The sequence below is a fragment of the Carassius auratus genome, chromosome 34 (genome assembly GCF_003368295.1).
Source record: "Carassius auratus strain Wakin chromosome 34, ASM336829v1, whole genome shotgun sequence".
In the NCBI taxonomy this organism is placed as follows: domain Eukaryota; kingdom Metazoa; phylum Chordata; class Actinopteri; order Cypriniformes; family Cyprinidae; genus Carassius; species Carassius auratus.
In genome coordinates, this window is record NC_039276.1 from 11,734,065 (window position 1) to 11,758,365 (window position 24,301).

The window sequence follows — 24,301 nt, forward strand, 5'->3', positions numbered from 1 at the left end:
ATTCATAGTAGGAGGGGCAACATACATATATGCATTGAACTGAAGCATTTTCATTTTTGACGACAACATAGGGAATATCGTGTTTTACATTCACAGATATCTGTCACTTCAGAAGTCTGAGGAGTCAAACTGAGCGTACTCTCGTAGATCTATCATGTGGACACAGGATTTTATTTTTTCTAAATAATTGGTGGTAAAAACGAAATACAAATCTCTGAGTTTTCGCTAGTATAATACGAGCTCGGTTTATATTTTCAACAGGACAAGAAACTCAAACGTGAAGGTAGGAAGTAATATCGCAAGCTTGATGAAACAGTCTTGAGGCATCCATTTATTTTGTGTTATCTTGCCAAATTTAAAATCTTATTGTATGATAGCAAACTGATTGTTGTAAAAATGTTCTACGTGAACGGTGTGCCATTTTGCAAAATGTAGCCTATTTAAATCACATAATCTGCGTTTTTAAATAAGCAGAATTACTATAAGGATGTGATGACGTATTTATGTAGCCTATTTTCATACAAGGAAACTATTTTGGAAGAATTGTTAATTTTCACATTTGGAAACGACAACAGGAAATGAAAGTATACGAAATTCGTTAGTCATTCGAAGAGGCAGCGTGTTTAGTTACTGAATTCATTAGTCGAAAGAGTGAATTCGTTACTCTACATTTTCATTTGTTCTGCAGCAGCTTGAAAACCGAGGGTTATGCATTATTATTTAGAAGAACAACCATATTATTGCTTTAAACTTCTCTTTTGTAGTTTTTCCTATTTACTAACGTATCAGGTCGTTGTGCAACACCTGCAGATTGATTGATTGTGTTTGGAATTAATCAAGATGATTTGATTTATCACTAAGAGAATGCTAATCTTAACGAAAACAGGCAAATATCGAACTGCTTCACTGGTAAAACGACACAAATATTAATTGTATTGCACTAAATTGCTTAGATTATTTTAATTTGATTAGATTTAGGCTATTTTGCTGGATTCCTGATTACACGTTTACTTAATTCTAAAATCACCTACAGCCGGTGATGATCGTTCGCCTGTATTTGTACATTTGAGAGTGAGTAGAGGAAGGTTGGAAAATGCTGAAAACCTCACCTCACCTCAGCTGTGTCAACAGGCCGGGTGTTTTTCTCTGTTATAAATAGCCCCAAATTAACTTCCTAAACGCCACGTGCCATCCAAAATAAAACTATTCAAATAAAATATTCATATTGTAGGCAACATTTAGCATAAATCAACTGTACGAATCCCTTGTTAACTAGCAGCTGGGTTAGCCTACTCTTAGACCTGACTTTCGAAGTCACGTACACATAAAGGTTATGTTTCATAAGTGCTTTTTGACATAGGCCTACGAAAATTGGAAAATAAAAAATATTAAAAGGTGCAAAAGTGGTTATTTGCCTTAGGGACTGAGTGCAAAAAAAAAACGTGTCCTTCAACGTAAACCTTCATTTGAAACGTTAAATTATTTTATACCATTATAGGTATAAAGGCAAAATTGTTAAAACAGAAAACATGTGCGAAAGCAGTTAAGCGTACGGTTTAAAGTTCGTGCCATGCATCCTAACCAAAGTGAGGTTTAGCATATGATGATATTTGACAGGCTGCAGTTGCTCTAATGCAGTTGAACACACCAAACAGCAGCCAATATCAGAATCCAGCTGTTTCAAATCACAGTGAGTTTTTTCTTTATACTTTTTTTTCATAAAACACAAATATACTCTCAAATATGCTTATGCAGGTGCACTGCAAAGAAAAAAAAGACATTTAGAGCAACTTCAAACTTTTAAATCAAACAATGTTTTTAATTATTATTATTATTATTAGCTTATGATTTTTTTTTTGTTTACACGTATCAGTATAAGGAAAATATCTGATCTGTTCACGATGAAAGTTTCTTACCTCTACCATAACTTAAATAAAATATCTCACATTGGATGGAGACTTAGCAATATATAAGATGAGTCATCTGTGAACGGCTCATAGTAAAGCACTTGGCATCTCTCGCGCAGCTGAACGTAAAGCCTGGTTCTCGCGCCATGCTGTGAGGTCGATCTTATGTCGTCGAGATCAGGATAGTGTGCAGTTATGACACAGACTTGGTCGCTGCTCTGTAGCACGTGACCTAATCTGATCCAGTGTGGGTCGTAGGGTTCGAGTCTTGATTAACTACGGTCGAGCGCTGGCGCTTGGTCTTTTTTTCTTCCTCTCGCGCAGCACTACCGCTCCGCCTCCTCAACGCGCAACTTTGACGCTGTGCATAAATACTGGAACAAAAGAACTTCCTCGATACCTTGTGAAACGGCAGTAAATAAGATCAAACTGTTATGCGAACTGAAATTAACATGCAAACTTGCCAGGAAAGGTATTCATTAGAACACCTCCCTAGAGTCAAACGATATCTTCATACACATCTTAATTCTTCCCCCGAGCGCTTTGGGTAAGTGCCATTCATATTGACTCTTGAGGTAGCTGCTGATCTCTTCGCAGTGTAAATGGACATAGCTGTTTTAGTTTTTTTTTTTTTAGCATTTTCTGAGGTATTAGATTTCCTGTGGTAGAACAAGAATGAATGAGGAAATTGAAATGTGTTTTTGTTAAAGCAACACGATTGGCAACCTCGGGACTATCGGCGTCGAACTGTTGTTGAAAAGTTTTTGCTCTTAACTGGATCCCGGTCTTCACAACATGTTGTTAATGTTCTAAAAAGTTTTTAAATTATTGCGTTCCATGAATCAAGGAAGTTGTACATAGAAAGACACTGTATGAAAAACAGCAACAACAACAAAACTGCATGTCAAAAGTTCAGCAACAATTGCTATGCATAAGTTACCGGCTGTCTTCGAGATACGTCGTGTTATTTTAAAGTGTCTAACAGTTTTGGTTTAGAACCGTATTAAACTACTCAGTTTTTTTTTGTGTTGTTCATTAATGATTACAGGAGGTCCATAACGTGTACAACGAGTTTTCTTGAGTAGTCTTTTGTCGTGTTGATCTTCTCATGCAGTGAACAAAGAAGCGCGTAGCAAAGGCTCGGCACCCGTGGAAAGTAAGCACCCTGTTTACAAAAATAACACTAGTTTCATGACGTTCAAAGACTGACAGAGCGCTGCGCCAATGGCGTGCCACGGTTGCTTCGGTAAACGTGACATCATCGGAGGACTGCCATTGAGGGGCGGGACATCCGTGACGCGATTGTCTGGACTTGCCTGCAGTACGCTTTGTTATTACTTTCCCCGGTGATAAAATATACAAAACCTGTCACGGATCAAAACCACAGTCTATCATCAAAACAAGAAGCATGTTCTTTCAGCATTTTAAAAGCATAGAGAAAATAATATTATATGTATTTACAATGAAAGGTTAATGAATGAGCTGTAGTGGTTAATACATGTAAAGTTTAATAATTGTGGGGAAGGAGAATTTTCGTTTACACGTTTACACGATTTTAATTAATATAATACTAAGTGATTTCATTAATAAGTCTAGAGTTGAACGAATGAAAATAAAGGAGAAGAGCGAGTCTTAACTGTGTGACTGATGATAATTTTAATGTTGTGGTTGTTGGTACTGTTCAGATGATTAGTCAACTATTGTGAAGGAAAGGAAGGAAAATAATACAATTTATAGTATCTTATGACATGCTTCAGCCAATACAATGAGGTTTTGTTGCAGTTAGCAATAGACTAAGGTAAACAACGGATCTGTTAGGCTATATCACATGGCTGAATGATAAATTGAACAGAGCAATAATAATGGCCAGTCACGTTCAATATATCCAGCATTAATGTCTAGATCCAGAAACTTACTAAGTGACATGCAAAGGAGTAGGCATAAAATCGTCCATTAAGGTTTTCACTTCAAAAGAAGTTCATTAGGTGTACACATATTTAGTTGTAGCGTTCTAGCCATCCATTATGGATAAGTATAAAACAGTTTGTTCTTTCAGACACACTTCCTGTTCTCTATCTTCAAAATAAAATGAGTCAGTTCCTTTTCCCCATGTGGACATCCATTTACACCCAATACAATTAAATACACATTTAGTTGTGCTGGCCTGTGTATAAGCACCCAAGATATTTCATGCTTTAATTATGCCAGCAGTGTCATATGAGTTCATGTGGGTGTGTCTAAAAATAAGAAATATGCTTGATGCAATGATGCCACCCAATTATTATAACTAAGAGGTGGGTAGTTTATGACTGTATAATAAAGGCATCATGCTTTCTTTAGCAAAAACACTAGACGGCCTTTGTCTTGGTGTTTACAGTTGCAGCTAATGCCTGCAAAATAGGGCTGAGGTTTAGAAAGCAATAGTCACATAGCCACCAGATACTCAGTTGCTGGTCAAATAGCTACAAAACGGTGCCAAATTTTACAAGTCATTATCCGAATGATGCAGTCGGCAGTAATCAGAAAGGGGCGGATTTGACAGATGGAGCGCAGTTTCTTTCTTCTCCCAATCAGCCTTCAAGCTGCTGGTGGTGTGAGTGACGCAGCTTCAGTTGCTCGCGCTGTCTACTGTAGTAAAAAACAAGCTCTGTTGTCAAGCTACTTGCAGTGTGGCCGTTTGACTCGTCTACGTCGAGAACGTCGACTGACGTTTAGTTCTTTTAACGCATCCATCTTTTTTTCGAGTAACTGTAAATGTAACTGTAAATGCACCTTCAAAATCGGTCACAGAGAACGCAATCACGACCGCTAATACCCTGTTTTGTTTCCCTCTTGAATTCCCCAATGATGTTAAATGAAAAAGCTCCCTCGCTTTGTGACACATGCTCGCACCAGAAAAGCAGATATTCCAGCAGACGACGATACATTTCATGTTCATTGTAGCGTTAAAGCAACAGCGTTTTAACGTTGATAGGTTTCTCTTTTAAACTAGTGAAATCTTTAAGCTATGCATCATATACAACCTCGCACGTTCGCCTGAAACTATCAATTATCGCTATTTCAAACACCGACTGGAAGAGCTACAGTTTACCCGTGTTTAGGATATTGTGCGTGGGCTCTGGGTTGCTAGCCGGTTTGAGGGTGCATTTTGTCTCGACCAATCCTGCGAGGTGCTCTAGGTCCCGGCATGCCCAATGCGGGCAGGGGGAGGCTCCGGCCAATTTGAATGAAGACTCGAGCTTTCGGCGCCATTTTCGAGTGAGCAGCTCCAGCAACAACAGCTGCACGGAGAGCTCCGCACCGGAGTCCTGTAATTTGAATGAGGGGACACTATTTTCTTTTTGATACCAGAGAACAAATATATGTTTTTTTTAATATTCGACCACAAATTTGAGCCGTCTGTTTTCCGGTGGATGAATGCGATGGACACAAAGGATGTCCACAAAGGATGTGGTGACAACAAATAGTGAAGTGGAGACTGAAGTGAGCTAGGAGGCTAATCCGGCTAGCATCTCCAGCCGAGAATGGGCGTCCGATCGGAGCCGCGCTTTGGAAACGATATATTTTTGTATTATTTTTCGAAAAAATCTAACAAATATGCGGATTACTTGAAAATTCTTGAAAAAAATCGGAAAATTATTACAGGGGACGACGAATAGATCGGTGTGGGTTGTTTGGTGGAGCGAGGTGGTTTTGTGCATTTTTTAAACGTTAAGTTTGAGCGGGATTGGTGATGTGCGCGAGACGGCCGGCGAGCCCGACAGCCTATCAGCGAGCGAGACACCGGGATGCCACACCGACCGACTCTCTCCTGTTCTTTACTACAGTTTTTGTTCCTCTTTCTACAAGAAAGCAACGATGACCAAAGTGCCCTTTATTTCTTCCGTTTCTTTTTTCTTTTTTTGCTGCACGAACTGTATCTGAGTGCACCGTCAGAATATGAAACCGTAACTTTTTGTTTCTAATTTTTTGTGGATTTACAATATCACAAATGTTCAGGTGTTTTAGGTAAGTGTAATATTTTACATAAAATATGTTTTTGTTTAGTAACCATGAGAATAAATATTTTTGTGTGTGTGAATGGTAACGTTAAATGTGTTAAAATAAGCAGACCCATTCCATCTGTCTAAAAAGCACGAACAAAAAAGAAAAGAAAAGGTAACGTTAAATATGAGTTGAAGAGAGGAAGGAGAGCTCGGTCTGTTTGTAGAACATGATCATCTCTCGATCGAACTAACACGTCATAATGTGTCGATCTACGTTCCTGATCTACTATTACAGCTTCACTGTCACTTTTCCTTTCTTGCATTTTGAAACCATTGTAAATCACTCCAAAGTGTTATGGACACGTATTCATACTTTTATACGAGCGGGCCTGTAAATTGGAATTACATAACCAGGTTGCATTGTCGGATAATTTAAGGCCTAGTTGTATAATTGTAAAGTGAAAATATTCTTCATATTGATTGTTTTAGATTTTAGTGTAAAATGTACTTTTATGCATTGCACCGAGAGCGAGAGCTCATCTTTCGGCGTGATCTTAGGTTGCCAGTCGCTGATTTTTGCCGGCCTTTTTTGTCAGCGTTTACACCTCAGTTATTTGACTAGCGCCGTGTTTTTTTCTGCCTGTTCTTAAAATAATTTTGATGATGTTGTTTCTTGTCTTTAACTCGACTCCATAACACATCCTCTATACCTTCAGGAGAGTAGCAATTTGGAGACTTTTGTTCTTTTCTAATGTAGAGGTCGCATGCAGAAAGGTCATGGAGTCATTACCATGATGCTTTGACCTCCTAATTGTGTTGATTAATGTAAAGGCCTGTCCATGTCATGTGATGTCATGGAGGTTAACCCAGAAGAGACCCAGGGTCATTTTTAGCCTGGACAGGGCAAGGGAGTTCAAAGAATCCATTTTTTTTTTATTTTCTTTTTTTTTATAGAAGCTATCAACCTAACCTTAGTTTTTTTTGCACTGTTTGTGTGACTTTTGTTTTAATGTTTCAATATTTTTGTGAAATTATCGGTTTTAGCTTGTTAAAATTATACTTTGTACACTTGTTTATGCATGTGGTGTAATATTGCATTTTAAAACTATGGGTATTGTTTTATTTCCACTTCCACAAATCTAAATGCTCTCTGGTTTTGCCTAAATAACATAGTTTGAGTTATTTTGCATTGAGTTTTTTAATAGCCATTCACAAAAAAAAGTGACAAGTTACACCATATACCAGGTTAAGCCCAATGGCAGAATCCTTACATTATGTCAACAGGCATAGAATGACTAGGCACAAAATGTCAGTCTTAATGTTCCTGTTACAAAGAGTTTACATTTGAGGTACAATCAGAATTTATTATGTTGCACATTCACTTGGCCAGAAAAAAATTCAGTACAGTGGTCAGTGTAAGACTCTTCCTGAAATATGCAGACGTTTTCCATTTTATACTGGTTCTTTTATTTTAATCATTATTGTTTTTGTATTAATGTAATTAACTTCGTATAGGCCAATACTAAATATTATTAGTTTTACATTAGTCTCTAAGTGTTGTATTTTTTTTTTTTTTTTTTTTTTCTGGCAGTTTTTCTTCCCAGGAGTTGATCCTGCCTGGGACCGTAGGGAAACCCCCACAAGTAAGCCACAACGATCTCTTTATCATGTTTGCAACATTGCAGTTTAATCAACAGACATGTCTATGCACCCACTCAAATGCCCCACAGAGCTTCAGTGACAATGCTGATACTACAATAAGTTTGTTTATTTATTTATTTTGCTTGGTTGTGTACAGACACATTTTAATCATAACTATTGTAATTACATTTCAGGAATTCGGCCTACAGTAAGTTTTTATGCTAATTAATAAAATTACAGTGTTACTTTGAGTTCACTGTTGGAAACATTTTAAAAACATAATCTCACACAAAGTTAAAATGAATGCATAAGACTAAGAATGACTGAGTACCTATGATCTGTTGCCATCAAAATATGTAATCAATTAACTTAGGTTTTTTTAGGCAGATTACTCTTTACACAAGTCGATATGCATCTATTTTTATCCACTTATTTTTGCTCATTTAAGGGAAAAACTAGCAATTTTCCACCCACAGGTTTTTTTTTTTTTTTTTTTTTTTTTTTTTACACTTGTGTGCCTGTACACTTGTAATCTATCATTGATATGATACAATTGTTTTTGTATTATCTGTGAATTTAATTATTTTGTAACATCAATAATATGATGATCCAGATGACAAGATTTAAGTCTGGGCAGTTGAACTTAAAATATGTTGCATGTTGAGACATTGTCACATTTTTCTGGTGTGTCCGGAGCTGAATTTTGGGAGAAGCTGAATTTTTATGCTGCCAGCTCTGAGTTTTTAAAAGTAATAGGCACCAGACTAGAGAAGTTAAATCGTGGTTTGTGCAAAATTAAAAAAAAACTAGTTATAAAAAACAAGAATAAATGAAGTCAGTCATGCTTTATGTGCTTATGAGTGTGAGAGAGTGTAAACGTGAACTTGCAGGAAATTACACTTCAGATCTCCTGACCAGAGGCTGTTATGTACACACTCTGTTGGGGCTTATTTATCTGTTAATTGTGCAGGTAATTTTATGGGATACACCATGTTAATTTTATCATACATCATGCCAAGATTTTCTGAGTTTGCCAAATTGGGTGCAGTAAAATGACTGTATTAAATCTGCAATAGTGGTCATATTACAGTGCAGACTGATTATGTATGTGTATATATGTGTATATATATATATATATATATACATACACTCACACTTCAGTGTTGTTCTTGTAGTGGCCCATTGTGAAGTGGAGGAGCAAATATGCGGTCCCAGGCACACAAAATGTCTCTGTGACTTCTCCCACACTCTTTTAATGATTATAGGGAAAGTAGTGTGTGTAATATGTTAGGGCTGTATTTTTTTTGTGTGATGCAGGCCAGCCCTAACTCTGAGATTGGCTGTTTAGAGCTTCTCTCTAAGTAATGATAGAGTTTAAGTTTGGGTTGGATGTGAGTTGTTATTGATACAGGCTGTTTGCAGTGTTGCAGAGCTTTCTTTGATCAATGCATGTGTGTAACTGAGAGGTTGCAGTCATGGCACAGGTGTGTATTGCTGTGTGTAGTTTCAGCCGTACTCAGGTGCAACGGTGCCGTACAGGTGTGCGGGCTTGCCTGCTGTCATTCTTTCTTTGACTAGATATTTACACAGTGTTTTGTTTTTTTAGATTGCAGAAAATGTGTTTAAGAGACACACACACACACACACACACACACACACACACACACACACACACACACACACACAGCTTTCATGACGACAAGTGCAGAAGTTTAGTTATATTTCAGGGTTTCAACATTAATGTAGTGTGTATATCATTTGCACATGACAGGAGTAAATAAGTATTCATGTTTTGATTTATTCTTGCCATTTTATTATTAAAATATTTTTTCCACTTTTTTTTTGCTTCCTATTTTCAGTGATCTTAAGTTTTACTTGTGAAATAAAAGTTGTTGTTTTTGTTTAATTTTCTTTTGTTCATTTATTTGACACAATAATTACATGGGAGGGTTTCCTGCATAAGGCAGGTCTCTCGGAGTGTGCGAGTGTGTCACATGCTGATGTTGATGGAGGAGTGGAAGGTGATAGCCTTTGACCCTGAGGTCATGTGAGCTCAGTAAAATACAAGCAGAGAGAGGTTAAATGTTATACATTCATTCACACCCCCTCTCACTCACAGACGCATTTAGGGGCTCTGACGGTCCTTGTGCACACACACACACACACACACACACAATGAGCATGACCACTTTCTAGGTTCTCAAAGAGCTCTGTGCTCATGCACTGCTTTATAAATAATCAAATTATATAATTATAACACAATTTTAAATTCTAGTGTAATATGTTGCATGTACTGTGCACTTATCTTGTGGGATTATAATGTTGCTGGTGCATGATATTAAACACCCAAATAAAGGCTAGGCCGAGTGCACACATTATAGATAAAATAATGTTTTATGTCCCTTTGATGGCGACACTTAAAAAAAAAAAAAATGTAATACTGAAAAAATTTATTTATTTAATTTTTAGAGTTTTAGTTGTCTAAGCAGGATGTATTTTGTTTGACCGGCTCTGTTACTCAAAGTCGTTCTAAATGTTTGTTTTTCCTATGTCTCCTTTTCAGCTCTGATAGTTGTCTGATAACTTTGGTGTGACTGAGTTTTTTTTTCTTTTTTCTCCATGATAAAAATGTATGTGGTCAGATGCTTCCTGCGAAGATATTCATTTATAATATCTTCGCATAAGGCTGTGTGTGTGTGTGTGTGAGAGAGAGGGAGAGAGTGAGAGAAGGGAAAGGGACGTGGGGAGTTGGTGAAAGGAGGGGGAAAAACGTTTTCCCGTCAGTCTCTGTTTTTGTGCTACACGTGCATCTTTGGTTCACATCTGAAAGAAAGGAATAATTTGTTTTTATTTTTTCTATAAAAATAACTAGTGGATTTGAATGAGCTTTTTGAGACTAACTTGAATGAGGTGTTAGATGTAAATTTCAGAAATGGTTTCTGTCTAATTTATGTTATACAGGCCAGTGATAGATGTAATTTGGGGAATGTCATTTTAAGGGTGTATTTAAGGTTTGTTTATTTTAAAATCTACATATTATAATAATATTTTTACACCTCACACACTGCAGTGACATCAGAGAACACACATCCACTCGCATAGTTCACAGCAGCTTTCATACACACACAGTGTAGCACTAGCTATAAGTGTATCAATTCTTTTATTTTTTTTTACAACATATAGGTGTATTTATATTGTAACTATTTGTATAAATATATCGGTTTTTAAATTTTGCTGCTGATTGTTCCATCAGATTCTTAAAACTGCAACTGTGTCTATAATGTCTATATTTTGATTACCTTTTTTTGTTTTTGTTTTCAGAATTTGCCTGGTTGTGACATCAGAAACCTTGAAAACAATTGAAGGTAATACACATCTCTGTTCAACTGATGTTATATGTTGTGTTTCTTGTTATAAGAGATGAGCTAAAACACATTTTTACACCAGCTAGGCAGTTCAGGTGCTATATTATGCCCAGTAAATGACACTTTCAGCATTTGACATCTGGCAAGCCATCATGGTATTAAGGTTTTAAAATCCCCTTCAAGCAATGGGATGTCCGCCTCAGATCGACATAGTGCTTGCTTGCACAAGAGAAGTGTAAAGCTTTTTTTTTTTTTTTTTTTTTTTTTTTAAGTTGCCTATCATGAGAGCAAATCCTTTTTTTTTCAGGCAGTGCTGGCTTGTCTCTAACTTCTGTGAAAGTGCAAATTTACTCTAATGTCTGTAGTGGATTTATTTGTATATCTTGCTCTTGAGGTGTGGTAGCTCAATTAAATGCTGGAAGAATTTTTTTTTTTTCCAGATGCCAATTCTCATTTAGAAGCAATTGTCTATTTATTGTCATTATCCAGTGCAGGCCATTGGATCTTAAAGCTAGTCTAGCATTGTCTGTATCGTGTGTGTGTGTGTGTGAGAGGATCTAGTTGTCTTCCTGTCAATCTCATAGATCACAGCTAGACATTAGGTTTTGTTTGAGTGACAGAACTTACTGGAATATTTTAGAAAAAAAATGTATCTACCCTTGTTCAATCTCTTATGCTGTATCATATATTTTTTCTACAGGAGGAAAAAAAATTAGTGTCAATGACTTATCAGGAGCTAAACAGTATATAAATACTGAAGCATTATCACAATGGATTGTTTCTTGGCAGTGAATCCTTGTTCAGCATTGACCCAAATGAATAGTTATGTTAGTCAGCTCGTAACCTTGGAGTCAATGTTACACCTTAGTGATCATAATTAACAGATGATTGAAACTTGTCATTTACTAATATTTTGTTATAATTAATACATTTAAAAAAAGTTATGTAATCGTTTCATCACAAAATTAAAACAATAAAAAAAATCACAAGTGATGTTGTTGGCTGTAAATTGCTGTATTATTTAGTTCAGTCTGCAGATCTCACCTTTCTGCTGCTTCAATGTTTTCTACTAAAAAGCAGACATGGAAATGTTCTTGAATTATTGTTTAATGCTACAATTCTCCAATTTGTAATGAAAGCCAAATATGATTCAACACAAATTTTATTTTAAGATGAGAGTTAATTTCAAATGTTTAGGAATGTGGTGTCAAAGAAAATACTTTGAGAATCCGTTCGTCTTTCTATTCTCAGTTGTATAAATATCTCATATTATAAATACTTCAGAATACTTTTTTTTTTTTTATATATAGCATAGTGTGGGCATAAGAGATGTCTTCAGCCGTGGGACAGTACTTTAGGAAGCTGGTGGCAGGTCTGTTGCCTCTGTTGAAGATGACTACGAGGCTGGATGTTGTCGGTGCTGAATCACCATCTTGGAGGTTAAATCCAGACTGGGCTGGAAGGCAATAGTGCTAGTTTCTTGTTTTCTTTAATATCATTATTTTTGATGGAGTTGCCAGATGACAGGTTTTGGTATAATGCTTGAAAGTTGCTGAGAGGTTTGTCTGCAGAAAATCTGTCCTGTAGAAAATAAGAAAGGAGGATAATGTACCACTGGGGATGATTATGTAAAAAAAAAAATTGATTACTATATAAAACTCTTGTTATGCCTAATATTTAGTCATCTCTTGTGTCCTGTTTCAAAATATAATAAAAAGTAAATATGCCAAAACAGTACAGGACCCACTGGGAATGATGCATCTTTTAAATATGCATAATCATCCCAAATAATTAAATTTTTGACTTGTAGATGCCTTTTTACTGAAGTGCAAAATCTTCTGTGATTCAGTGTGCAGTAATAAGTAGTAACAAGTATACATTTTGCTTCATGTAGCCTATGCTATCATTCTAAAGTTTTTATTCTTTTAATCATGTCAATAAAATGTATTAAGTAATGTACATTGTAAGCATGCAAAAAAATATTAAATTAACAAAATACTGATGAACTTGATATGTATATCTTGAACTCTTAATTGTACATTAGCAGGTCCTGCAAACAAATGTAGAAATAACAATTATTTTTTTCTAATTGGATGCAAATGGTTTGCAGACAAACACAGTAGTAGACTGAAGTATTTTACTGCAAACTGACAGCATCACGTCCAGCTGCTGTGTGTATGTTCTCACGCAAGCGTCCTCCTCTCTTCTGTGTTTCAGATGGAGCCCTGGAATGCCTCAAGCCCTGCTGAGAGAGAGAGAGAGGAGAGAGGAGTCACTCGCTCTGTGATTCTGGCAGTGCTTGGTCATGTTGCCGAGAGTGTGAGTGTGTGAAAGAGAGAGAGGGACCCTTTCTAGGTGATGGTGTAGCAGCACAGAATGGTTTGTGGTGATACAGAGATACAGGCCGTGATGTGCTGCAGCATCAATTCCTGGGACATACGCAGTCGAGAGCGAGAGAAGAGAAAGATTGTGGGTGTGTGAATGTGTGTGTTTTGCTTTAGCAGCATGTAAATATTGGAGTTACTCCTTGGCCAAAGCCTCCAATATTGCTCGTGCTGCTGAAGCAAGAAGTCACCAAGCAGCACATGCACGTCATCATTTTAGGGCCTAGCTGGGACAGGTAGAGTCTGACTCTGGTGCTGAAATCATCAAATCAACAGAAGTCAGGAGGACCCTCAGTCCAATGATTAAAGGTAAAATAGATGCAGTACTTTGTTTTGTTTGGGAAGTAAAGTAGCTTTTTTAAATGAATGTTTTTTCTTAATGTTTATACAAAAGTTTGCTTTTTACTGTTTGTTTTCTTCAATATGTAAAAATATAAATTTATACGTATCTATTTTTTCAATCGTCTGTTTTGTTTTATTTTTTAATAAATATTCTGAATGAAGTTGTTATTCAACTAAACGTGCTGTTACTTTTTGTGTTTGTGAAAATGAATAATAAAATTGGGGGGAAAAAAACTGGTCTGACATGTCGCATACTCATTTGAAACTTAGCGCATCTTTTGTCGATGTATACGTTGTTAAGCTTTAGTTTTCAACACTTTCCACTGGGAACGCAGCTTTTGTTCACGAGATCTCGTCTTTGATGTCGCTTTTCCTCTTTATTGTGTTTGAATACGGTTTTTTTTCTGGTTGAACCCGTATAACGTTAAGTGCATTAATGTCTTTTTGTCCCCAAGTTTTCCTAATTTCCGTTGAGTACACTGAGACCACAAAACTGACTCAAAATAGACTTTTTATTTCCCCCAGTAGTAACAAATTAAAAAAATAGTTTTTGCAATTTATATGTGAATTATTACACTGGTTAAAATTAAAAGCATATTAATATTAGAGACCAAAGAGAGGTTACCGAACGGCGCATGCGTACAGTATTGATCTTGTATAACATCAGTTAAAACGCTTATCATGCAGCGAAGTTCTGACGTGGGCAAGTTTTTTTTTTTTTTATATATTTTTTTTTTTATTTTTTTTTCCTCCAGATTTCCCGTTGTTTGTAAATGACGTATCATTTCATGCTAACAGTACAAGTCACTTAGTATATAACCTTACATGACAGTGCTTGTATAAAATAATATCATTTTTTTGTGAAATTTCACACGAAGTTCTGTCGGCCTAAAATAATAGCCTTCTATAAGGGGTTTAAAAAACATATCACTGAATTAATTTCCGCCATTTTATGAAAAATAAAAAAGACATTTATGAAAAGGCCAGCTAAATCATGTATAGCAGCCAAGCACATAGCTTATAACCACCATTCGGGCTCGTTTTTTTGCCGTGTCCTTGTATTCTGAGAAATTATAATTATTCTTGTATGATTTTATCAAGGTCAAATGAATTAGGAAAACTTTGAGGAGTTTTGTAAGGGACCTCTTTACACGCAGAAAAGCGTGTGTGGTTTTTCATGGCTGAATGCTGCGTTTGCCTGATTTTAATCACATTTTGTATCCTTGACAATAATGAAAATCATCTATTTTTTTTTTCTTTTTTGATGTTTAATTGACCAGCACTTAAACAGTTGTTGCCTTTAACTCGTAACACAATCACTTGTGACACACGTCGATTTAATCTTCTGACGCTTCGTTTCAGTCATATGATGCTTTTAGACTTGATCTAAAGATGCTCCGCGCAGCTTACATAATACAGCAACAGTGCACAGTTTCATAGAGCTGATTTTAATCTATTATTTGGTAATGTCAAAACATGCACATTTTATTAATTTAATGGAAAAACTTTTCAAGATGAAATGGTTCATTGTCCAGTGCGCATTGTCCAGGTAAAATTGTCTTGACATTTCTTTAGTCTATTTCTTTTTTTTAAGCAAATAGATAATTTAATGTTGAAGACTGTGATTTTCTAAGCGCCTTTTTTAATTATGAAATACTTTTTTTTTTTTTTATCAGAACCCAAATATTTTTTCGGCGCTCACTTATTTTGTTGTAGGCCTATTTGATGCTTTGAGAAGTGCTCATGTCATTTTACATGGCTGTGAAAAATATGTAGGCTGTTTAATGTAGATTTACTCTTAGGCAGATATTTAAATAAAATTTGCTTAATTTAATTGTGAATAGACTGTTTTTGACATGACCGTTAGACCTAATGGTCGTCGCTTGTTTGGACAGAAGTTTTAAGTGAAAAAATGCCGTCTATTTATTTTAAGTGTTTTAGTGTGTTAATGTCGGGGAAATTTAGACCGGTCCAAATAATTCTCCTTCGTATATTGCAGCTATCGAAATTTTCTCTGCATGCAGCAGCTGATCGTCACGTCCCCTTTTATTTCTATAGACAAAACAATGAGATGTAAGTCTCAAATCCTTACGGACAGTGGGTATATGCAAAAGGTTAGCATGTAATTTTGTGTGTGTGTGTGTGTATATATATATATGTATATATGTATGTATATATATATATATATATATATATATATATATATAATTATAACTTATTTTTCCTTCTTGACAACACTAACACGTTGTCTGGGAGTTTTGGGCATTTGTAGTTATACTTCTCATTATGTTCCGAACTAATGGTGCATCAATCAACTTAAAAAAATAAAAAATAAAACAGGAGAAAATGGCAATGCAACGTGCTACTTTTCGGTGTAGTCACTTCATTCAAGAGACACGAGTAGGCTATTGACAAAACCAATTACTAAAGCAATTCCATCATTAGTCATTAGAAACATTAAACGCAAAGAAAAAGACACGTTTAAACGTGTGCTGACGTGACTGCCTAAGGCATACTGGTGTAACATAGATATGTGATAAAGTGAAGATATAGTGTCGTTATTTAAACACACAACGTTACATTTGTTTAAAAAGAAACAAAAAAAATCGAAGAATTGGAATTACATAAAACATGGCACCATTTCAGAATGAGCTTCCTATTTGTCAGCAATGTGTTCTGTAGGCTTCAGAAAATAAATGTATATGAATTAATACATTTGTTATTCAATTAAGGTTATGAAATTTATGTAAGTTTTTATTTTGTAAAGTAGGTTAAAGTAGGTAATTTCACTTTTCATCCCTCAGTTCGCCTGGCAACAGTCGGCTAAATATATGTTCGGTGACGTGCGCAGGGCTCCGGTGGTGACGTCATGAGTCGTCCGAGAATCTCGTAGGACTCCTGTTTAAACAGAGGATACCTTCCCTTTTTCTCTAAAGAGTCCTGACTTTGTGTTTAACAGTGCACATCTCATGTCTCTCGGGTGAAACTGTAAACGTTACAAAGACGAGCTCTTATTTGTTTTAATAAAAATATGAAATTGTGTGTGTGTATGTATATATGTATGTGTGTATATATATATATATATAAAATTCCCCCATAAAACACGAAACCATTCGCCCTTAAAACACGAAACCATTGGCCAATGATGCTCAGATATTGTTTTTTCTTCCTTCGGCACAAATCATTTCAGAACTTTCTCTTGATGACAAACGTAATCGCAACATTTAAGCTATATTATCGCAATGACATGTATGCAACAACAGCAAACAAATAGCAGTGTGCCAGTTAATTCTGAGTGATGCTGAAATAAATAAATAACTGAATAACTACATTTACTGTCCTGGTGCGACACTGACATTCAGTTGCGTAACGTTTAACCTTGAGTCTCCTGATAACTTGCACAGAGAAGATAAACGATATCAATGCACAATCGGAATAAATTTCCCCTTTTTGTAAATTGCCAACATTAGTGCTTCCAAAACAGCAGTTAGCATAATGTATTAAAAAGTTAAAACTTGTATTCAAGAGCAACTTTGGGAGATTAACTGCGGCTCTATAACTTCAGTCAACAAGGCATTTTATTAAGTTTAAGATTGGGAAATGTTATCCCATTAGTAAACCACGATTCATCCACACTTTTTTTTCTCCATTTAAAACCAACAGACACAATCCGTGCAATTTAAAAGCACACAAATGCTGACTGTTTAAACCAACCATTCTTGTTACACATTCAAAAACAGAGACACAAATAAAATTTCCCAAATGCTGGAGTTATTAGATTGGCACACATTAAAAAAGTACCTAATGAATGAAGTTATAAAATCAGCTGATGAAATCTGATGTTGTGTTTATCAGGTCCAAGATGCAGTTCTGACACAGCTCGGTTAATAACGTGCAGATCGCTTCCGCTTCTTTCCAGCAGAACACAAACCAGCGCACAATGTCTCCAGGACCCGGCAGAGACAAGCCACTGAGTGCGAGCATCTTATCCTGGAAGCTCAGAGCGAGACAGTCCGACGGGAGAAAGTTCAGCGCGGGGAGGCACGCACAGACAACCAGAACAACTCTCCACAGCACACGGGAGAAGCGCGGAGCGACAGCAGGGGGCAGCGAAGCCAGGTAGGTGCTGCTCTCGTAGGGGGCACACAGCTTGTCCACCTCTCCTATACGCACACGGTCCCATTCCTTCACATCGAAGCTATGCAGGCCAAGCAAACCCATATCCACGTCTGTCCGCGACGGCAGCGGTGTTCCCTGAATGACGCGCAGCTTATCTCTGAAGTCCTGCATCTGCTGGAGGAAAGTGAGTGGGTCGGAGAGCGACCGGAAGGATTCGGCGATGCTGAGCGCGCGCCGCTGCTCCTCGAGCGCAGAACGGAGCTGGTTGATCTCGGGGTCAAAGGTCTGCATGACCGCGAGCTTCAGGGTCTCCAAGTCCGAGAGGATCTCGCTCCGTTTGTGCTCCAGCGTGCGCAAAAGTTTTTCAAAGTACTCCGAGACTCGATCCGCGTCCCGCGAGACCCTCTCCAGCGCTTTCCTCTTCGCTCCCTCTAACGATTCCAGGCACGAATGCACCTCCTCACCCCTCCAGCCCTCCACGACACGAAACAACTCCTCAAACGCGAGCTTCTCGCGTTCATACGCCTCCTCCAGCGCGCAAAACTTGTGTCCTTTATGATCACCTGTCGTGGCGCAAAAACCACAGATGAGCTTCAGATCCGTGGCGCAGAAGATGTTGAGCGGCTGTCCGCTGTGAACTCGGCAGAGCGACATCCTCGGCATCACTCGAATCCTGTTGTACTTCTCCACGATGCCACGTAGGGAGTAATTGACTTGCAAGCTCGCGATACCGTTGTGCACGGTCTCCTTTCGACAGGTCGGACATTTGAACGGTGGTCTCCATGCAGGGCCCCGGTTACCGTCCAGGATGCCCTCGAGACACTTCTTGCAGAAGCTGTGAGAGCACGGCAGAACTCTCGGGTCCTCGAAAAGACAGCAGCATATTGGGCATGTGAGATCCTCCTCCAAGAGCTCCATTGTATCCTAAAGTGGAAAAATACATCAATTTAAAAGCTTGTTGGGGGCATGACACATTAATACAACTTTCATCATCTTGGCAAGCGTCTTTCTCGTGCATCTCGCACCGATTGTGAAGTCCAGAGCACTCAGTGCTGTCTAGTGCGATTTTATACATCATCTACATTGAGCGTAATAGCGTTAGCCTATTTGTTTGGTTTTACGAAAATGCGCTTCTAGTCTACAGTGAATAAATTATAGAACCAAATTGCATGAGAATGAGAAACTGCATCCATGTAAAGCTTAGCCCCCAAGCTTTTTTTTTTTTTACATCTGCATCAAGCAGACAATGTTTTTTTCAATGCATATCAAGCGATTCTGTGGAAGAGACAGGTTAACCAAACATATTAGGTCAGATTGCCTGATGACGAAGACTCCTGAGTGCACCAGTACTTCATTTTTAATTGCCGCGTGAGAACTTTCGTTCAGGAATATCCGATGACCTGTCCAATAAACTTCAAGGTATTGATTTAGAAAAAGGATTCCCCGTCGTCGAGTTGTCAAAAATGTTTCTCGGTTCGCCCGGGTCCGGTTGTCAAGGTATTACTACGGTTGTGGCAGATTTTGCAGGCGGAAAGCATCAGCAATTGGACCAGAAGCGCACTAGATGCTCAGTCAGTGCGCAACGCAATCGTGATTCTTGTTGCTGTGCAGACTTCGCCCTTTCCAATTGGGAAATTTTAACTAGTTCATGTCATGTCAGTATTGCCAGGCAGTTAAAAAATAATGCGCAATAACAGCCAATGAATAGTGCATCTAAAGACAAACATTTTAACGCCACATTCAGCGTAATATCCGCGTAGCGAAGTGTATTTGCAGACTCAAGCAGTTGAATACACGTTTTGTGCGGTGAGAAATAAATGCAGAGGGTCCCTTCATTCTTGTATGGGTTTGTTGCTCTCCCCTAGATCAGCGTTTTTCTGCAGATTACGTCAATAGTGGCGTTACCCATCATTTACCCACATAAACGCCTAATTCGTGAATTCGGTGAGCTACAATAACGACGTGATTTTCGTTTACAACTAGTCATGGGTTACAGACGGAGAACCAAACAGCAGGTCGTTGTTCTCTGCCATAAAGATGATCCTTCATCACGCCACTTCGGTCGCATGTGCCCGTGCCATGTGTCAGGGTCTTGACGCATCGATAACCAATCGCTACCGAGTCACGTGTCAAAATATTTTGACCTCGATTTTTCTTCCCCTGTTTCCATGCCATCAGGAAGAGAAGGGCTTCCGAGGCGCCGCGCTCATTGGTCGAGTCAGGGATGAAAGCGCCTGTAGTGACGTAATTGACCACGAGAGGGCCTACGAACCGGACACGCGCATTTTATGATAGTTTGTTTTTATTAATTGTATGATAATTCGATAACACAAAACAAAATTTACAAAGTGAACACATGCATTTAAAAACATGAAACTTTATCCCAGTCCAACTGATATATGGGTGGGGTGAAACGAGGCACTTAAAAGCGACCAAAATAAAAGAAAATTCCTCCACTTTCCCTCGTCACTTTATATTTTCTACTCAATGGCAATTAAATTTTCTCAGAGTGATGATACGGATGTAAATATATATATCCAGACCGCCGGGCTATTTGCAGTCGTTTGTGATTAATGGATTTGTAAAAAATCTATTTTTATAGAGATTGCAGGCGGATTTCCATTCGAAATTCAAGAAATAATATCAGATACGAAATTATTTAAAAAGCTCTTCAGTAAGAAACAGTTCTGAATGCAGCCAAAATCAGGATTGGATTTCCCGAGCCGGCGAGCGCCCCCTTGAGGCGGAACTCTGTGTGTGTCTCAAAACAGCACCAGGCAACACTGATTTTTTTTTCCTCGGGGATTCATTGTATCCTGGAAGCGTTGTGCGCTCTTCAGTTTGACGTGTGTAACTGCACTTCCGGCGGTATCTGCGCTAGAATGGCTGCAGTGTTTACGTGTTGTTTGGGCTGCTGCGGGGATGGCGGACCGGGTCATGCTCCCCTCAAAGAGATGCCCACCGTACAGCTAGACACGCATCACATGGGTAAGAGTCACTTCCACTGCTCAGCGGGGTCACTAGAAGTCACCCATTTAAATTTTAAAACGATGAGATGTGTCAAGACAGCAGATGATGCTTTATCCTAAAAAAACAATGGCTAGAACACACACCGACCAAAAAATATGTGAACATCCCTGTTTTTAAATAAACAATGTGCATTCGTTCCTAACAGTGTCTAATTCATAAGCTAAAGTAGTTTTCTCTATTCTGGATCACGTGCTAGTTGCTAGTACAGAACTGTCAGATCCAACGTCTGGTTAATCTCTTTTATAATCGAGTGAATCCAGAAAGTGTGTTTCATTCCAGCCTTGTTTTTCTGCAGTTATCTCTGAAAACATTATGAAATGCATACCTGTATTTGAGTGCTGTGGCAGGATGGTCATGAGAGTTTGCTTGGCCTTTTTTCCCAGGGACGGATGTGGTCATAGTGAAAAGTGGGAGGCGGATCTGTGGAACTGGAGCCTGTCTCGCTAACGCCCCTCTACACCAGAACAAGAGCTATTTTGAGTTCAAGATCCAGTCCACGGGTGAGTACCTCCGGGATATATTATATTTAAAAAAAATTACCTATCATTTGGGACTCTTAGAATAAAACAAATGGATGTAAAGTCACTTATTGGGACCTTATAGAAACGTTTTTACTTTGTGACATTTTTACTGCAATCACATTTTATTTACCTCCTGAATCTCTGGAGTGGTCTTCAGATGGGATGAGTACAGCTGTCTAATGAAGGTGTGTGCTGCTGACTGTGTTTGTGGTGCAGGTGTTTGGGGGATCGGTGTGGCCACTCAGAAGGTGAATTTGAACCAGGTGCCACTGGGCCAAGACACTAACAGTTTGGTGCTTAGAAACGATGGATCCATATACCACAATAATGAGGAGAAGAATCGATTACCTGCCAACAGCCTTCCTCAGGAGGGGGATATAGTGGTACATTTTTACTTTTGGATTGTGAGCCATCGATAGCTAAACTGTAGAATACAGGCAGAATACCGTATAAGACAAGACATATCGCTTCTGTTCATAAAAGTGTGTCTCTGTTTTAAGGGGGTGACCTATGATCACGTGGAACTGAACTTGTACTTAAATGGAAAGAGCATGCACTGCCCAGCCTCAGGTATTCGAGGGACTGTGTTCCCCATAGTTTATGGTGAGTACTTCTGTAATATTATATATAATTTTTTTTCTACTGTTCTGCAGGAGAAATGAAGGCTTGTAACAGCATGAGGGCGAGCAAATGATGACAGTTTTTATCATTTTTGGGTGGACTGTCCCTTTATGTTTAAAAAAGGTTAAAAAAAACATTTAAGAATGTGCAGACTGTTCTTATGCTGAAGGAAACATACAATAAAGCAATGTTTCAATACATTAAAAAAAAAAAAAAGTACTGAAAAAAATAGATTTTTCATGATATATTACCTATACATTTCAGAGACAAAGTGTCATGAAACGACAAAGTTTATGCCATTCATTGATGTTTGTATTCTCTCCTCTCAGTGGATGACAGTGCCATCATAGACTGCCAGTTCAGTGATTTCTACCATACTCCACCTGAAGGCTTTGAGAAGATTCTGTTTGAGCAGCAGATCTTTTGAATTGTCAGCTGTGTGTGCAGACACACACACAAAGTCTCGAGCTGAACTGTGTGTGTGTGTGGCAGCACGTGGTTCGATTTCTTTGAATGTTGCTTCTGCCTTTGCTGTTACTACTGCTGCTCTTGTTCATTTGGAAGAAAAACCAGGCTTTATTTGTGTGTCTCTCTCTCTCTCTGTGTGTGTTTGTGTGTGTGTTTGAGAGAATCGTCAACCCAGAAAACACTTTACATAAGCACTGAAGACACTTACTGATATCTATTTTCTGTAGTGGGTGATATTGATGAACTGAGCGTATCCTTTTATTTAATGTTAATGTAATGTACAATGATCAGCAGCTGATCAGCTCTGTGTGTATATTTGATTTACGTAGAAATTACGGTTGATTTATTGTTTATCTACACAAATATTGGATTTTTTTGTTGTTGAATGAAACAACTGTATTTGCACTAGTCACATGTGATTGAAAATCAAACCAAACCTCTCTTTTGTCTGCTACTCTCATTTGAACTAGCCATATTGATAAATTGCTAACAGTAAATAGCAGTTTACTGTATTTTAACATCTTACCTCTGTGATCTCTATTGCACATAATATTAAATAAGTGACTTTTGGGAACAGATTTCAGTCAAATAACCACTAAAAAATTTCAGACATGTATGAATCTATTTAACATGATACTTTTTTGCTGCTCTAATAACTTACATAACTTTTGTTTTATCCAGCTGTATTTACTCCGTGCAACTTATAACATCCAAGTTAAAGAGATAACACCAATATGTCAAAAACACCACATCAGATTGTGATTATTTTCTGTACCCACAGTACATACATTTTATTCCCACAACAAAATTTACCACCAATTCTTAAGACTCATTTTTAACAGCATGGCCATGCAGCTACTTAAAGACAATGTGCTTTTCAGGAAAGGTGCTCTGAAAAAGTTGTCCTTTAAGACTTCTCAAATCTGTTTTTTATCCCTCTCCACCCCAAAAGCTTGAATTTTCATTGTACACTGTCTTATGGTACATTCCACAAGTGCTGTATTTAATAAACACAAGTATTCTATGTGTTCAAGTGCAATGATGACTTATGGCCGAATAAATATTGACAACGTACAAAAATAAAGTGTAAGAATCAGTTAAAATTCTAAGGATAGACGGATTCATCTTAATTCGATTTAGTAAATAATAAATCTGTAAATGTTCCAGTCATATGCCACAGAACCACTCGGCATCAGTCAGTAATATAAAGCCTAACTAACAGGGATGGGTGAGTAACTCTGTGTAAACCCCCCAATGCAGACTCTTATTGTTCCTATTGTCTTGATTTCTCAGCAGGTCTAGACATTAGTAATGACAGACAGGAAGGGGTTCAGCGCACATTTTGAAAAAGGCTCCTTCTAAGATCTTACATCCTACTATTGTCTGCTTTAGTGGTTCCAAAAATGTAAATAAAATGAATAAAAGGTAAAGGGACTCTTTTATAATAATTTTGAATGAATAAGTAACATTATATTTATTATCTATTAGAAATAATAGTTAAAAATGCTTTTAAAAAGTCATAAAACTAATATATTTTCATGTTTATATTACCTGATCTACTTGTGTGGGTTTTATTAAAGCATTGGAATGTTTTTGGCTTAAAATATTTATCAAAAATAATTGACTGAAAACGGTTTAGACAAGGTTTGGACTACACTGCGAAAAGTACAGTTGAAAGGACAATGAAAACTTCTGGTTCTGAAAGAAACAGCTGTGATATATATATATATATATTGAAAAATGACGGAAATGTTTTGGTTGGTGACCCTCTTGAAGCTGTTAATATGTGCCTGCTGCCACCTAGTGTCCACATCGGGAACGGAGTGTTTTTTCTATTATGAAGGAAACACAAATAAAATGTTTGACTGGCCCTTCAGGCACTTTGTGGTTAACCTGACCTTTGTCAATCTGTTGCTG

The 24,301-nt window shown here is 37.6% G+C and overlaps 2 protein-coding genes and 1 long non-coding RNA gene across 10 annotated transcripts; 2 read left to right on the forward strand and 1 right to left on the reverse strand.

Moving 5' to 3' along the window:
- Positions 1-1,847: 1,847 nt before the first annotated feature.
- LOC113053205 (uncharacterized) lies at positions 1,848-17,046 on the forward strand. Of its 4 annotated transcripts, none has more exons than XR_003277183.1 (4): positions 1,848-5,915; positions 7,485-7,536; positions 10,856-10,899; positions 13,117-17,046. It is a non-coding gene; the product is annotated as an uncharacterized LOC113053205 (long non-coding RNA). The 4 variants fall into 4 exon arrangements; XR_003277185.1 differs by having other exon boundaries at positions 2,319-2,454; XR_003277184.1 differs by lacking the exon at positions 7,485-7,536.
- LOC113053202 (tripartite motif-containing 13) lies at positions 12,172-21,187 on the reverse strand. 5 transcript variants are annotated; one of them, XR_003277182.1, is made up of 4 exons: positions 21,100-21,187; positions 17,427-18,668; positions 13,052-13,141; positions 12,172-12,480 (listed from the first exon to the last, which is right to left on the reverse strand). XR_003277182.1 is itself a non-coding variant. In XM_026218032.1 (2 exons), the coding sequence occupies exon 2, from the start codon at positions 18,660-18,662 to the stop codon at positions 17,448-17,450; it is 1,215 nt and encodes a 404-aa protein (XP_026073817.1). In that variant the 5' UTR covers positions 18,663-18,668; positions 21,100-21,187; the 3' UTR covers positions 17,186-17,447. The 5 variants fall into 5 exon arrangements, 2 of the variants coding, with proteins under 2 accessions (XP_026073817.1, XP_026073818.1); XR_003277180.1 differs by having other exon boundaries at positions 13,052-13,144; XR_003277181.1 differs by having other exon boundaries at positions 13,041-13,144.
- Positions 20,467-23,412, forward strand: LOC113053204 (SPRY domain-containing protein 7-like). Its single transcript, XM_026218034.1, has 5 exons — positions 20,467-20,732; positions 21,158-21,274; positions 21,512-21,678; positions 21,796-21,898; positions 22,246-23,412. Exons 1-5 carry the CDS (start codon positions 20,627-20,629, stop codon positions 22,341-22,343), a joined length of 591 nt encoding a protein of 196 aa, XP_026073819.1. The 5' UTR covers positions 20,467-20,626; the 3' UTR covers positions 22,344-23,412.
- Positions 23,413-24,301: the final 889 nt, after the last annotated feature.

Excerpts from the sequence above, each read along its gene's own strand:
- LOC113053202 (XM_026218032.1), bottom strand. The coding sequence starts at position 18,662 with ATGGAGCTCTTGGAGGAGGATCTCACATGCCCAATATGCTGCTGTCTT.
- LOC113053204 (XM_026218034.1), top strand. The coding sequence starts at position 20,627 with ATGGCTGCAGTGTTTACGTGTTGTTTGGGCTGCTGCGGGGATGGCGGA. Across the intron at positions 20,733-21,157 it reads GCTAGACACGCATCACATGG|GGACGGATGTGGTCATAGTG; the intron begins GTAAGAGTCACT and ends CTTTTTTCCCAG. Across the intron at positions 21,679-21,795 it reads CTCAGGAGGGGGATATAGTG|GGGGTGACCTATGATCACGT; the intron begins GTACATTTTTAC and ends CTCTGTTTTAAG.